The sequence below is a fragment of the Zeus faber genome (genome assembly GCF_960531495.2).
Source record: "Zeus faber genome assembly, chromosome: 7".
In the NCBI taxonomy this organism is placed as follows: domain Eukaryota; kingdom Metazoa; phylum Chordata; class Actinopteri; order Zeiformes; family Zeidae; genus Zeus; species Zeus faber.
This window is the reverse complement of record NC_137203.1, coordinates 20,937,872-20,950,903: the sequence shown is the minus strand read 5'-3', so window position 1 is coordinate 20,950,903 and position 13,032 is coordinate 20,937,872. Positions and strand designations below refer to the sequence as shown.

The window sequence follows — 13,032 nt, the reverse complement described above, 5'->3', positions numbered from 1 at the left end:
ATCCGTTGGAACCGTTTTATTCCCACACTTAATTCCGGCGCGGTTCGTCCGCATCTCCACCTGCCAAAGAATTGGCTCATACATCACGGGGCCGACAAGGCGATGTGCTCGGCTGCACGGCTTCCTGCAAGATGTCCCAATGCGCCCGTGGGGCCAGGAAGTGAAGGAAAAAACGAGGGGGGGTTTAGGGATCTTTATTTCCAGCGTAATGATAAAGTTGTCCCGCCTGTGCAATTATATGCATTCAAAACGCACACTCCATAGCCAAGGGTGTTTATACACACACACACACACACTTGAGTCCTACTCAGTCAGTTGATTAAAAAGGTGACGTGATAAATTGATGTTGGCGTGTTGTTATCACTGTTGAGATAAAACAGGACTATTAAATTCTGCTTGCTTTTTTCTTTTTTTTTTCTTTCCAAATCGACCCTGGCATTAATGATGCATTTCAATGACATGACGCTGATGTGTTTGTGCAATTAAATTGGCTGTGAAATAAAGAAGGTGCAGAGAGGGAAGGAGGGGGTTTCTGCCCCGACATGATCCCAGGCCGAGGGAGGAGAGCCTGTCTTAAGACGTAGGTTTGTGAGGGTTTTCAAAGAGCAAGTACGACCTGTCTGTGGTTTCATGGATGGAAGTGAAACTTGGATCAAAACAGTTCTAATTGTATGTTCACTAATGGCGCCAACATCCTGGAAATTAAATAATGGTGAAGTTTAACTATTCATCATTTTGCTGGGAACCCCCTGGAGGACCCAGTGAGGGTCTCCGGACCCCACATTGAGCACCGGTGCTGTACATAAAGCAGTTTGCGGGTGCGTTGCATTGACATGATGACATGATATGCATTGAAAACTGCATGTCTGTATAGAAGTATGTATGTGAGGAATAAATCTCTTCAATCTTGAGTTTACAGCTATTGTTGTTCAAAGATGCATTTAAATTATTTATGTATTTTTATTCCGTCAGTTGACATCTTTGGCCCAAGCGAAGGCAAAGACACAGAAAGAAGGGAACAAAGGAAGAGGAAGAGGCCTCAACCTAATTTTAGATTGTGGGCTGGATTTGTATTATATTTTGTCTAATTACTGTTTTTGTTTTACCCGCTCAGTGCTCACATCTCTACTATAACAACAAAGAATCTTCACGCATTTGATCTCATTTTATGAACAAGGTAGACTAGATTTACTTCCCAACCAAACTGCAATTTTTTCGGTATGGATTTATGCATCCGGGGTTGAAATTGGGACCTGTTATGTGCAGGGTGCTGCCAGGCTCTGGAACGGCAGAGAAATAATTGGAGCGTTCTCGGTCACAGTCACGGGAGTTTTCTTTGAGAAATTACACCATGGCAGCAAGACAGTGGATGGCTGGAAGAGAAACGGTGGAAACGGTCGACTGGGGGGGAAATCGGGAGAGTTGGCAGCAGCCTGCACCTCTGCGCTTTCTGCAAGTCTTCTAAAATCGACACACCTCAGACACATCACTCAATAACATGTAACTATAATGATTAAATGCTTACTTTAGTCAAATATATAGTGGAAAATACGGGAATTTAGTGCTGATTTGTTGACGGTGTGTGTTCAGCTCCACCTAATGACATTTGGGAGCCTATTATGAGCTGAGCCCCTGGCCAAATTGAACCCGTGTATGTTTAGATTATAATAACTCGATATGATATTGTCTAAGTAAAATATATATTTTATGGATTTTTATTTTTATTTATTTTATTTTTTTTTTTGCAGTCCCGGCCCCGAATATGGCCCCGGACCTTAGGTTTTACAACAGACCCAAGGAGTATAGATATACTGCAGAGCCACACACGTGTACACACGTGTGTACACACACACACACACACACACGCACACACACACACACACACACACACACACACACACACACACACACACACACACACACACACACACACACACACACACCCCTCCCACACCGCGCGTGCCTCCATTCTGGGCTCGTGCGTGCGGGATGACGGAGCGTGGATTGGCTCGCGCGTGCCCACGGTCCCCCCGCTCCCCGCTCCCGGGCTCCCACACTCCGGGTGGCAGAGAGAACCCTTCCAGGGAGGAGAGGGAACACAAAGTTCTCGGCGACTTTTCCGGCTCGCGGAGTCTATTTCGAGACGCTCCGGAGGAAAATCTGAGCTAAACGTCGCGCACGGGGCGGGACGCGCGCGGGGCTCCGTGCGTTGCGTAAGCGGCTCCCGAGCCGCCAGTTCGGAGGAGTTGGAGCCGTTAGGATGGACAACTCCAAAAACCTCAGGGTGAGTTGGAAAATATTCGTTACATTCGGTATAATTATGTACAACTGAAGTTTTCGATTGTGCGTCTGGACTGGAAGGCAAACGGCTCTACTAGTTTACTCCACGGACTAAATCCTAAAATCCCTTTATCTCATTGATAAACCTGTGTGTTTGTGTGTGTGTGTGTGTGTGTGACTAGGTACCAGCATTACAGACAGTTTATCTCAGTCACTCTCTTTGCAAGTATGACGTTCCTGTTGTGTGTGTTTTTTAGTATTTATCGCCTGTGTAAATGCCAGTGTTCCAGCCACGAAAGTAGACATTGAGGCAGTTGTTATTATTTAGCATGTTGTCCTTCTGTTTCTCAGAACTCGGACAATGGGAGCACTGTGCGGCCATGAGGGCAGTTATGACTTACATCTCCTGCCCATCGCTCTTCCCCCGTCAGCAAGGAAGGGTTTGCTATGTTCCCTGTGTCTCCCAACATGTCTGAAGGGTGTGGAGGACACATTTTAGACACTGGGGTGGTTTGGACGTTGCTTCTTTTTTGAAGCAACGGCAATGCCACGTTCGGAACTCCCAAAGGGGAATGACTTTACTAACACATTGTGGGGGTTTTTTTTACACACGCTACTCCCTCAAAACCCCAAAGCATACTGAAGTCAACGGCTACTTAAAGTCTCTGTAAAGTAAAAAAAAAAAAAAGTGTGTGTTCTGAGTTTGTCACACCACAGAAAAATGTGTTAACCACCCAGCCAAATTTGACTGATTAAAAAAAAAAAAAAAGGCAAGTATATAAATTTGGTTCTAAATCATGATTTCACAGAGTAAATTTCATGTTTCGTGTTTTTTCTTTTTTTTTTTATTCCCACGGGGGGTCAGGAGGTAAAGCGAGTCGTCTGATAATCTAATCTAAATGCTCTGCTGAACCCAGTCCTGTGTCTCCCCCGTTCAGTTTAAATGACCAATGGAACATGACACATCCCCACTACAACATCGCGAGAAAGAGAGAGATTTTAAAGGTCACTCACATCAGTATCAGTCACAGATGGAAAGATTTGCTGCGGACGTGCTCTTTTCCATTTATGGATTCCAACCTCTGTGTGTGTATGTTGTATATACAGTACGTGTGTGTATTTCTATAAGCAATACATGCACACTCTGCTGGGCTTGTGGAGCGGTCGTCCTACATCCATCATGTGCTAGAACCAGAACCCAGTCTCTGATCATTAGGAGTGAAAAAGTCACTCTCTCCAGTGAAACTAGGCAGGCAGCGCCAGCAGCATCCACACTTTGCAATCACACAGAAACTGTTTATTTTACACCGAAACGGTAACTTTCCAATTCATTTCGGTGACGTGCTTGTAATGGTTCATCAACACAGGGGGAAAAGACGTCAGCCATCCTGCATGCAGAGGTCTCGGAGTCCTCTGCCCTCTCCGTCCGACAATCAATAACTACTTTCTGCAGTGAATCTGTCTGTCTGTCTCTTATGTCTGTCGTTTGGAGCGGTCTGTCTCAGACTCTGTGTCTCTACTGTCAATGTGTCTGGATAAGCACCTTGAGTGTCTTCTCTATTGTGTATCTGTCCATCTCCTGCCCTCTCCTGCTTTCATGTCACCTCTACGGTCACGTTTTTCGTCTCTGGTTGCGTGTGTAGTGTGTACTCTGCTTCTCCCCGGACTCTGTTGATGGTATAGAGGTCAGGCTGTGAATGTTATCCGGGTCCTCCCGCTGATATCAGCTGCCGTCCTGCCCCAGGGGGGAAGCTGTTGGCATTGGGATAGCTGGACCTTCCTTGGCCAAAGACACAGAGCTTCTCTACACATGGGAGGGACAACCAGGCCATTACTCGGTGTGCTTACTAGCGTGACAGCAGCTATTGGGGGGGTGGTGTGTGTGTGTGCGTGCGCGGTGTCCTTTACCCAGGTGTTCAAGGAATAGTGTGACAAATGAGCCATATCTACCCGACTGCACCACCATATTGCCTCCTCGCCACCATCCCAATTATAGATCTTTAAATTGAAAGTTGCGCAGGATCTCTCTTTTTCTCTCTGTCTTATCGCCCTTTCCCTCTGCCTTTTGCCGCTCTCTCTATCTATCTCACTCTTTTCAGTCTCTGTGCTGTCTCTCTGTGTTCTTTCTGGCATTGCTTCTCCTCCCCTTCTCTCTTTTCCTTTGTCGTCATGACTCAGATCAACACACGGACAAGCGCGGTCCCAAAATGTACCCGTTCGCTACCCTGCCCCTTCCCATCTTCCTCTCCTGTCCGTTTTGAAGGTACGAGCATGAGAGAAGATAATGTGAGGAGGGGAGTGTGCGGGCTAACAAGGTGTGTATATATATATATATATACCTTTTAGTAAACCTACATGCGGGGCCTGCACACTTACAGGCTAACCCAGAGTAATGGTTTCCCCCAAGGACGCTGATGCAGCAGAGCATTGCCGGCAGGACGGATTTGATGGAAGGAGAGCCAGACCAACCAAAAGATAGACAATTAGCCGGGAGCAATTACCTGACGATGCTGATGTCACGGCAGATAGGAGTGATGGGTGGTTATGGAGATAAGAACTCAGAGCCAAAACAGATGGCTGAAAGAGCTGACTGTGGTGGTGGTGGTGATGGAGGCGGTGCAGAAAGAGGCTCCATACGTCCATAAATGCCGCGTCATTTGTACTTCACAGTCCGATACCTGCTTGTTCGTGCAGCACCCTGGTCCCACCACCCACCTGTGCCGAGCTGAGCCATAATTAGATCGTGTTCATTTAGTGGAATCGCTCTTGTGCTTCTGAAAGGAGTACAGGCAAACACTGCAGAGCCATTTCCACACACACACACACACACACACACACACACACACACACACACACACACACACACACACACACACACACACACACACATCCCAGACTTGCCAGGTCTATTTAATCCCAAACTAATGCATGATTGTGATCTGTGATAATCTAATAGAGCTTCGCTATCCACTCAGCCCCTCTGGCCCCACTGATGAAATGCCAGCACAACCTTACAATCAATTGTCACGTCACCAGCTCAGCTTTTTGTAAACAGCCACAGATGGACGTACCAATCACACACGCAAACATACACACACACACACATAAACACTTCCAGAGTTGGGATGCTCCACTATGGCATCATTGAATACTTCCACGTGTAAGGTTAGACGTTCTGGCCGAGTGCATAGAGCATGTGTCCTGACACAAGAGATCAAAATGCCTCTGGGATGGGACACCAGACAGCGGATCAGGCGTGTTTGTCCATGCGTTTGGCATAGTAAGGCAGACACTGATACGATTACTCATGAATGTTTGACCTTCCAATGTCCTATTAACAGTGAGCATTTGTGCCACGCTGTCAAAATCTTATTCTGTGTAACTGTCAGCTGATCTGTGACTTACTTACTGCGGTTCCTCATAGAATGCTTATCATGTCAAACGTTGCGATTTGCTTCACGTATTCTATTCACGACAGCAAAATGTTAAGTTAATGTTAAGTAATAGAGAGAATACAATAGATGCCTTTTATTAAATGCTGTGCGATAATCCCTTCACAGCATGGACAGAAGCAGGAAAGCCAGAGGGGCTTCACGCTCAACTGGGGTCTGTGTAAGACCCAGACTAACTTCGGCCATGTCTGCCTGCTTATGGTACAGTTATGTGTCAAACTGATAGACTGTGTACTATCCTGTGGTAGCCTCGTAAGAAGAGCTATATGGTCGTGGTGTCAGTGTATGTCATGGTGTGTGGCGTAGACAAGGTACATGTTTAGTAGAATTGAAATCTCTATGTCAGTGTGCTGTATGTTAATGTTACGCCCGCTCAATCCTTAACTCTGTTTAAGATTTTCTGTAGGATAGAGGTTGAACCTCTCGCTGTCTCTCAGTTTCTCTCATACATATCTGCATATAGGTAGACACGTAGACATGTACTGAAAACACACAAAGACACACACACACACACACACACAGCCCATGATTAATTATGTACTGGACCTTGTTCTTCTTTTGCTTGTCAATCTCTCACTTTCTTCCTTTGGTGAGTTTGTGACCTTATCTGCACGCGCACACACACACACACACACACACACACACATACACACACATACCGACACACAGACACAGATTCTGAGTATGTGCCATTAGTAACCAGAGCAGTCCATAAGTGCTGCAAAGTGGTGGAGAGGATTCTAAAGGACATACACCGAGAGACTTTGAATGGCTCTCACCTTACATACAGTTCCCATGACACTAATATCAAAGCCTTTGAAACAAATACACTCATTACTTTTACTGCCCTTTGATACCAATACTGTATGTCTAGGGTCACATAGCACAATTTATGGCAACCAATAATTAATGGCCTTTTATAGGACCATACAGTATATCTCACCTTTGACGGTGACAGAACATCGTGCCACACTGCATATATTTGTATACATATATTATATTTATTATGTCCAGTCGCTCCCTTTTTAAGACCTTAATGTGCAGTGCTTCTCCAAGTCCACATCTAATTCCACAAATGACACATACAGCTTTGATATCGATGGGTTTGATATTGATTTTGAAATTCAGACTAAGCATATACAGTAATGCCAATGGTTGGATGTACTTTTTTTATGTCGTCTTAAATTCCTCATTGTCCATCCTCCACTGCACCTTCCTGCAGCACTTCTTCTTCTTATTCTCTTTCATAATTGGCCGTTTTGCCCTGAGGGTTTGGGGGTCCAGGTCAGCGGGGCCCAAAGCTTGTTTCAACTCATCTTAGAGGTCCTGCCACCTCATGAATATTTTAATGGCCTCCGTTCACAGCAGCCCTCTTACTGGTCCACCACGCCTGAGGACAAGCCCGCACGTACGGGGTGCATGGCAAACTTGTTAATTTCTTCCCCCCGCAGGGAGGCACGTGTGGCCGACAAACGCTGTTATATATACACGTGGTAATCAGGTCTAAATAAGGCAGCAAGTAATGGTAGGGAACAGACGTTATAAATAATAGAGACCGGTAAAAGCATAAAAGCAGCTTCGGTCAGTGTATGAGTGGCTGGGTTGGGGGCTTGCAGCGAGCACTTAGAATGAGAAGGAGACAGAATAGTAAGAAGTTGGTATAGGCAGAGGTGGGAAAGAGTGTGTGTGTGTGTGTGCGTGTGCGTGTGCGCGTGCGCGTGCATGCATTTTGACAGGCACATTTTTCAGTATGGCTTTAAAGGTGTAATGTAAATTACATAAAAAATAAATTCAAATTTGATTATTTAGCTAGTTTAGTTTGTTTATTTAGTTGTGGTCAGTAAACTATCAATATGGAAGAGCATTCACCAAAAAAGAACACATATGAAAACATATCCCCATTAGCTGAAGTGACCAAGGAAAACCCCGTAAACCCCAAACCCTGAATGGAATTCTGGGACTTCTGTCAGTACACAGACGGTTTTATGGATCGGCACTTCAAAATATAGGATGTAACAACGTTATTGGTCTTGATCAGGTTTTGAATGTGAGCAGCTGAACTGCCTTTCCAACTGCTCACAAAACTGGTGAGGTTGGGATTTTATTCAAGCTACTGTATGTTCTGTCTTGTTACAGTAAGTACCAATGTGGGATTAATCCTGTGTACTACGCTGGTCATTTTTGCAATGCTGTTCCTTTTCCATGCCTATTAGAAGAGAGAGCATAGGTCTACGAAAACAAGTCGACAGGCGAGCTTAAAGGCTGGTTTAGGCGGTTCTGAGCTAATTAGCCCAGATTTCCTCATCCTGCTTCAAGCACAGAGGAAAGCTGGGGATTAGGGAGACTAGCACAGTGGGTCTGTTTACATGTGTGGCTGGAGTGTGGGGGGCTGTTTGAATTGCTAATCAATCGATTTGGGGTTCATGTATATGCGAGTGTGCGTAAAGGCTTTGCGTTTGAGAACATTTGGGGACTCGGATGATGAGAGACTGTCTAAGCGCCTGACAGCGGCACTGCGAGTGTCAAGGTGGGCTTGTGTGAGCGAGATACGGACCCCCGACGCCGAAGGAAAAGCAGCTTAGTGGAAACGGCTCCCGGCGGGGATGCCGCTCCTGTCCTGTCACACTGCTGCCACCCCCGCCCACCACCACCACCAACACCACCCAACCACCCACTGTGTCTTTCCACTTTCCTTCCTCCCTCCGTTATGGAAGCATATTTGCTCAGACCGTGGAGTCTAATGGTTTTCGAACATCCTTTGGCCGAGGTCCTGACTAAAACATGAAGCGGTATGGTTGTGTAATGAGGTCTCAGTGGCCGTAGCAACTCTTCCCTTGCCCTTCATTATGTGTCTCACTTGCTCTCTCTCTCTCTCTCTCTTCGGTATACCCACGCTAATGGTTTGGGAGCGTTGGGTGGGTGATTTCTCCTTTGAGACGGTAGCTTTGAGCAAGGTCCATAATATCAATCATCTTTGACCTGACTTGAGGAGATGCGATGAACTAATTTCTCGGGCTGGATATTGGGCAGGATCTCAAGATTGGAAACCATTTATTTTATCCGTCAGTCAAAATCTCTTGTCGTGTATTTTGTTGTCCTATGAAGAATCGCTTTCTCCCTCTGCCGCCTGTTCATACTGTTAGAAAACCGCCGTTACATTGAGGGAGAAAAGAGGGGGACGGCGTCACACCCGCTCCCTCACACCCCCACCCCGTGTTAGAGCTATGCTTAGCTGAGGTGTGTGCTGATGTGACACATCGAACGCTGTCAGTCAACATCACACTTGTGCACAAAGAGGGGCTGTGTGTCACTGTGGCAAAACCAAACTGAGTTGGATTTGAAACAGGAAAGTGTTGCAGCACCTCCTCCGCTCCACCCAGCCCCATTGGTGACACAAGGGTGTTCACTCTCTATGTCATGGGAAGAGAAATTAGGCCAAATAACAATGACCTCAAAGCTATCGGAGTGGAATAAAATGTTGGGGGACGGGGGACGGAATCTATGCCTTCTTGAACATCTATTAACGTGATGAAATTCCCCTCTGTCTTATCCACGTTGAGTGAAATCACAGCAGGCTTTGATCAAGAGGTTGAGAAAGAGCTGTCCGCTGCCCCTCTGGTCCACCACGCGGGCCCCCGGCTTACAGGGCGAGTTAACGAGGCTAATCGGCTAACGAGGCCGCTCCAACTTGTATAATAGTCGATGGCTCCACGCCAGTCTACGTGTACAAGGCTCACCATGCCAACAAACTGTTGGGGTGTTTGTGCATGTGTGTGCCTCCTAATTCACTAATCACCTCTTTGCAACTCTCTGTCTGTCTGTCTGTGCATTTGTCTTAATTCATGGTGACTCCGATACGTCTGTATACTCCCGTTCTGAAGTATGAACATAGCTTTATTGTTTTCTAAATGCAGACCTGCTGTTGCCCCGAGGTCTGGAAGAAGAGGAGAGGAGAGGAGGAGGAGGAGGAGGAGGAGGGCGGTGGTGGTGCTGTGATTACTGTTTCTAAGCTGCTGTTACTGTATTGCGAATGAACCACCCAGTAGTTTAAAATGACTATCTCTTGGTATGTTTTTGTTTTTTGTTTTTTTCTCCTAAGCTCCATTTTTATCTATGAGGGTGGGTCTGTAGTCTGCGCAGCGTTTCATAAATCTTAACTCCATGGGACTGCTAGGTGTAAACAGACCACACACACATACACACACACACACACTCACACACAAATATACTTACACAAACACACACAAACATGCATACTTCCTGGTATTCGGGCCTATAGAATGTCTCTGGGTTATTTGCGTTGCTTTTCATTGTCCTAACTCCTGCTAAGTGTGTGCTAATGCAGGACAAGTGTTATATATTATATTAACAAACTCCAGGGTTGTTAGAGCCTCCAGGCTTTAGTCGCTTTATAAACTGGTGAGGAGATCACAACCAGATAATTTGAAGACTGCCAGTACAATACCTCCAAACAAATGGGTTCGTTGTACGAGAAGGTATGGTCATGAAACATGCACACATTGCTTTTTAGACACGGAAAGCCTTTTCGTCGCGCACACACACAGTCGCAGAAACCCCTGCAGGCTTATTTATAGACACATAGTAAAAATAAAAAACATGTGATGCCAACGCAGACATGGTCGTTTCTTCCCTCGCTAACATGCTCTGGTCGGAGCCTTGGTCCTGCTGCATTCAAATGTCCCTTTGTCTCACAACAGCTGGCTGCAAAGTCATTTCGACTCACACACACAATCATACATGCAGCCCTTATTTTCCATGCACACAGGGCTTTTACAGTCTCTATGGTGGGTGAATAGTCAAAGACATAATCTGCTTTGGGAGAAGGTTGTTCCACCTTAAAAGAGATGGAGGCTGATGCTGAAGCACACACGTTCCATGTAGTGACATCAGCATGCTGGCACCTCCACTGGAGAACACTACTGTATTTAGAGGGTGTGTGTGTGTGTGTGTGTGTGTGTGTGTGTGTGTGTGTGTGTGTGTGTGTGTGTGTGTGTGTGTGTGTGTGTGTGTGTGTGTGTGTGTGTGTGTGTGTGTGTGTGTGTGTGTGTGTGTGTGTGTGCTGGCGCTGAACAGGGGCTTGGGCAGCTTTGTAGTTGTTTGCCACCATTAAAAATGGAAGCACACAAACACCCCAAGCTCGCCACTTCTATTTCTCTCTCTTTCTGTCCTCTTCATGATCTTTCTCTCTCGCTCTCCGTCTGCCTCCTCTCTTCCACCTCTGTCTCTGTCCTCTATCCTATTGTCGCATGCTTTTCCCAGCAGCAGCTGCAATCTGCAACACTGCAGGGACTGTGCCGAGTGAATTGGACCTTTGTGCTGAGCCAGTTCTGGCTTTTCTTCTGCTTTATTGACGTTCAGACTCAAGGCTTTGCCGTGGATCGAACTGTGTGTGTGTGTGTCTGTGTGTGTGTCTGTGTGTGTGTCTGTGGGTGTGTGTGTGTGTGTGTGATCGAGACAGAGGGCTTATGTGTTAATGGCAGCATTGCTCATGTGTCCTTCTCCCCCGTGATCCCACCATACTGTACTGACTTATCCACAGGGACTCTCTCTTTCTCTCCCTCTCCCCGCCTATCGCTCATCACCTTCCTTTCATTCCCGTCCCTGTGCACCACTGATTTATTTCAACACTCTTATACAGTCTTTATTGGCACACTGTATCTTTTACCGTAACCCTTCCCGTGGGTTATGGGATGGAGTGAGGAAAGGAGGGGACGAATGTGAGAGGGAAAGTAACGGAAGAGGGTGGAGAGGAAGGCGAGGCGCATAGTTGTGGCTGGCTAATTGAAAGCCAGCTAACTCTGGTCAGTACAGGCCCAGTGAGTGCATGGGAGGGGTCAGGAATTCACCAGCACTGGGTGCAATGTGTTTGTGTTGTCTCTCTCTCTCTCACTCTCTCGCGCTCTCTCTCACCCTCTTCTCCCCTCACCCTCTCTCTCTCACCCTCTTCTTCCCTCACTCTGTCTCTCTGTCCAGCTGTTGTATTAGCTCAGCCAGGCGTACAAAGTGCTGCAGCACGGTGACTGCTCTCGTCTCCCAGAGAACAGGAAGTGACCTCACATTGGTCAGGGTTTATTTTAGGATGTCGCCGTCTGGAGTCCTTTTCTTCATTTACCCAATAGTGCTGCAAATTGAAGTACATAAATGCCCATTTCAGAGACGGAAGGAGCTGTCGTTCTCCATGTGATCATCCAGACACCTTTTATCAGTGTTCCTCCATTGGAAAAACTCAGGAAGTCCCTCTACACTGCTGCATTTCAATATTTATCTCAGTAAACTGTGTATTATGTACTTTTAAACTAAATTGCATCCTAAAACTCAATGTTCTCAGCATTGTTTCCTCTTGTAAATTACTTCTAGCTCCTAGTGATTTGAATCAACAACGCTCTATTGTCCAAAGCAAAGCAGTTTTCTCAGGCTTTATCTTCCCAAACCGTCCTAAACTGACAACATTTAATAACCAGAACCAGCATCATTTGCAGTAAACAATGCATAATAACACACTCTCTCTCACACACACACACACACACACTGTGAGGCAAGCGGTGAGGCTGACCCACATTTGGCTGCAGCCGTCTGGTCTGTAACGGGGGTCAGGGGTCAAGGGTCATTGATCTGAACAACAAAGCCTGGCCATGCGGAACAACACATCGTAAACAAACATTACGCACCATCTGCAACGGTGTCAAATCCTGTGTGTGTGTGTGTGTGTGTGAGTGTGAGTGAACTAACCCTAACACCAATGGAAAGGATCATCATCTCGGGCAAGCCGGGGATTGACCCATAGGGAGACAGACCATCTGGTCTCCTCCCAGGCGTCAGATTGATGCTGAAAGGTTACAGTGGTATGAGGCTGTGATGTTCTTCCAAAAAGCTCCTGATTATTAATACAACACTGATAACAGTTAGAGCAGATATTATATCATTCTTTGTTGACGTGTGCGTGTATCTCAGTTAAATGAATAGGCACAATTTTATTTTCGTTCAGCATTTAGCTTTGAAACTACATATGGCTGTGTTAGCTTTGGTGGGATTGAAAGTCATGCTTTAGTGATATTAATAGTAAAATCGATTTTGTTGTTTGAGTTTTAACAGTTAATTGACAAAGTCATTGAACCGTCTGATTGAATTTATGAGTACGCAATCACTGCAATGTTGAAATGTAGGAATATAGTCAATATATAGTCGACCCCCCCGCACCCCCGGATCATTTTTATTTTATTTTTTTTTCATTTACAGAACTGCAGGTTTCATGACATTTGAAGGGGTTCAGCTCCAGTAG

The 13,032-nt window shown here is 46.0% G+C and overlaps 1 protein-coding gene across 5 annotated transcripts in view; it reads left to right on the top strand.

The window, feature by feature from the left end:
* The window catches only part of rtkna (rhotekin a), a 64,394-nt gene that overhangs the window by 34,839 nt on the left and 16,523 nt on the right, over window positions 1–13,032 (top strand). The window contains exons 1-2 of one of the 5 annotated variants that reach the window (XM_080003181.1): window positions 2,100–2,284; window positions 2,632–2,720. The exons of 3 other annotated variants lie outside the window; for them this stretch is intronic. In XM_080003181.1, the coding sequence (XP_079859307.1) occupies window positions 2,661–2,720 (60 nt within the window). In that variant the 5' untranslated portion in view covers window positions 2,100–2,284; window positions 2,632–2,660. Of the gene's footprint in view, window positions 1–2,099; window positions 2,285–2,631; window positions 2,721–13,032 lie in introns of those variants that run through there. One more of the 5 variants, XM_080003182.1, reaches the window with a different exon arrangement.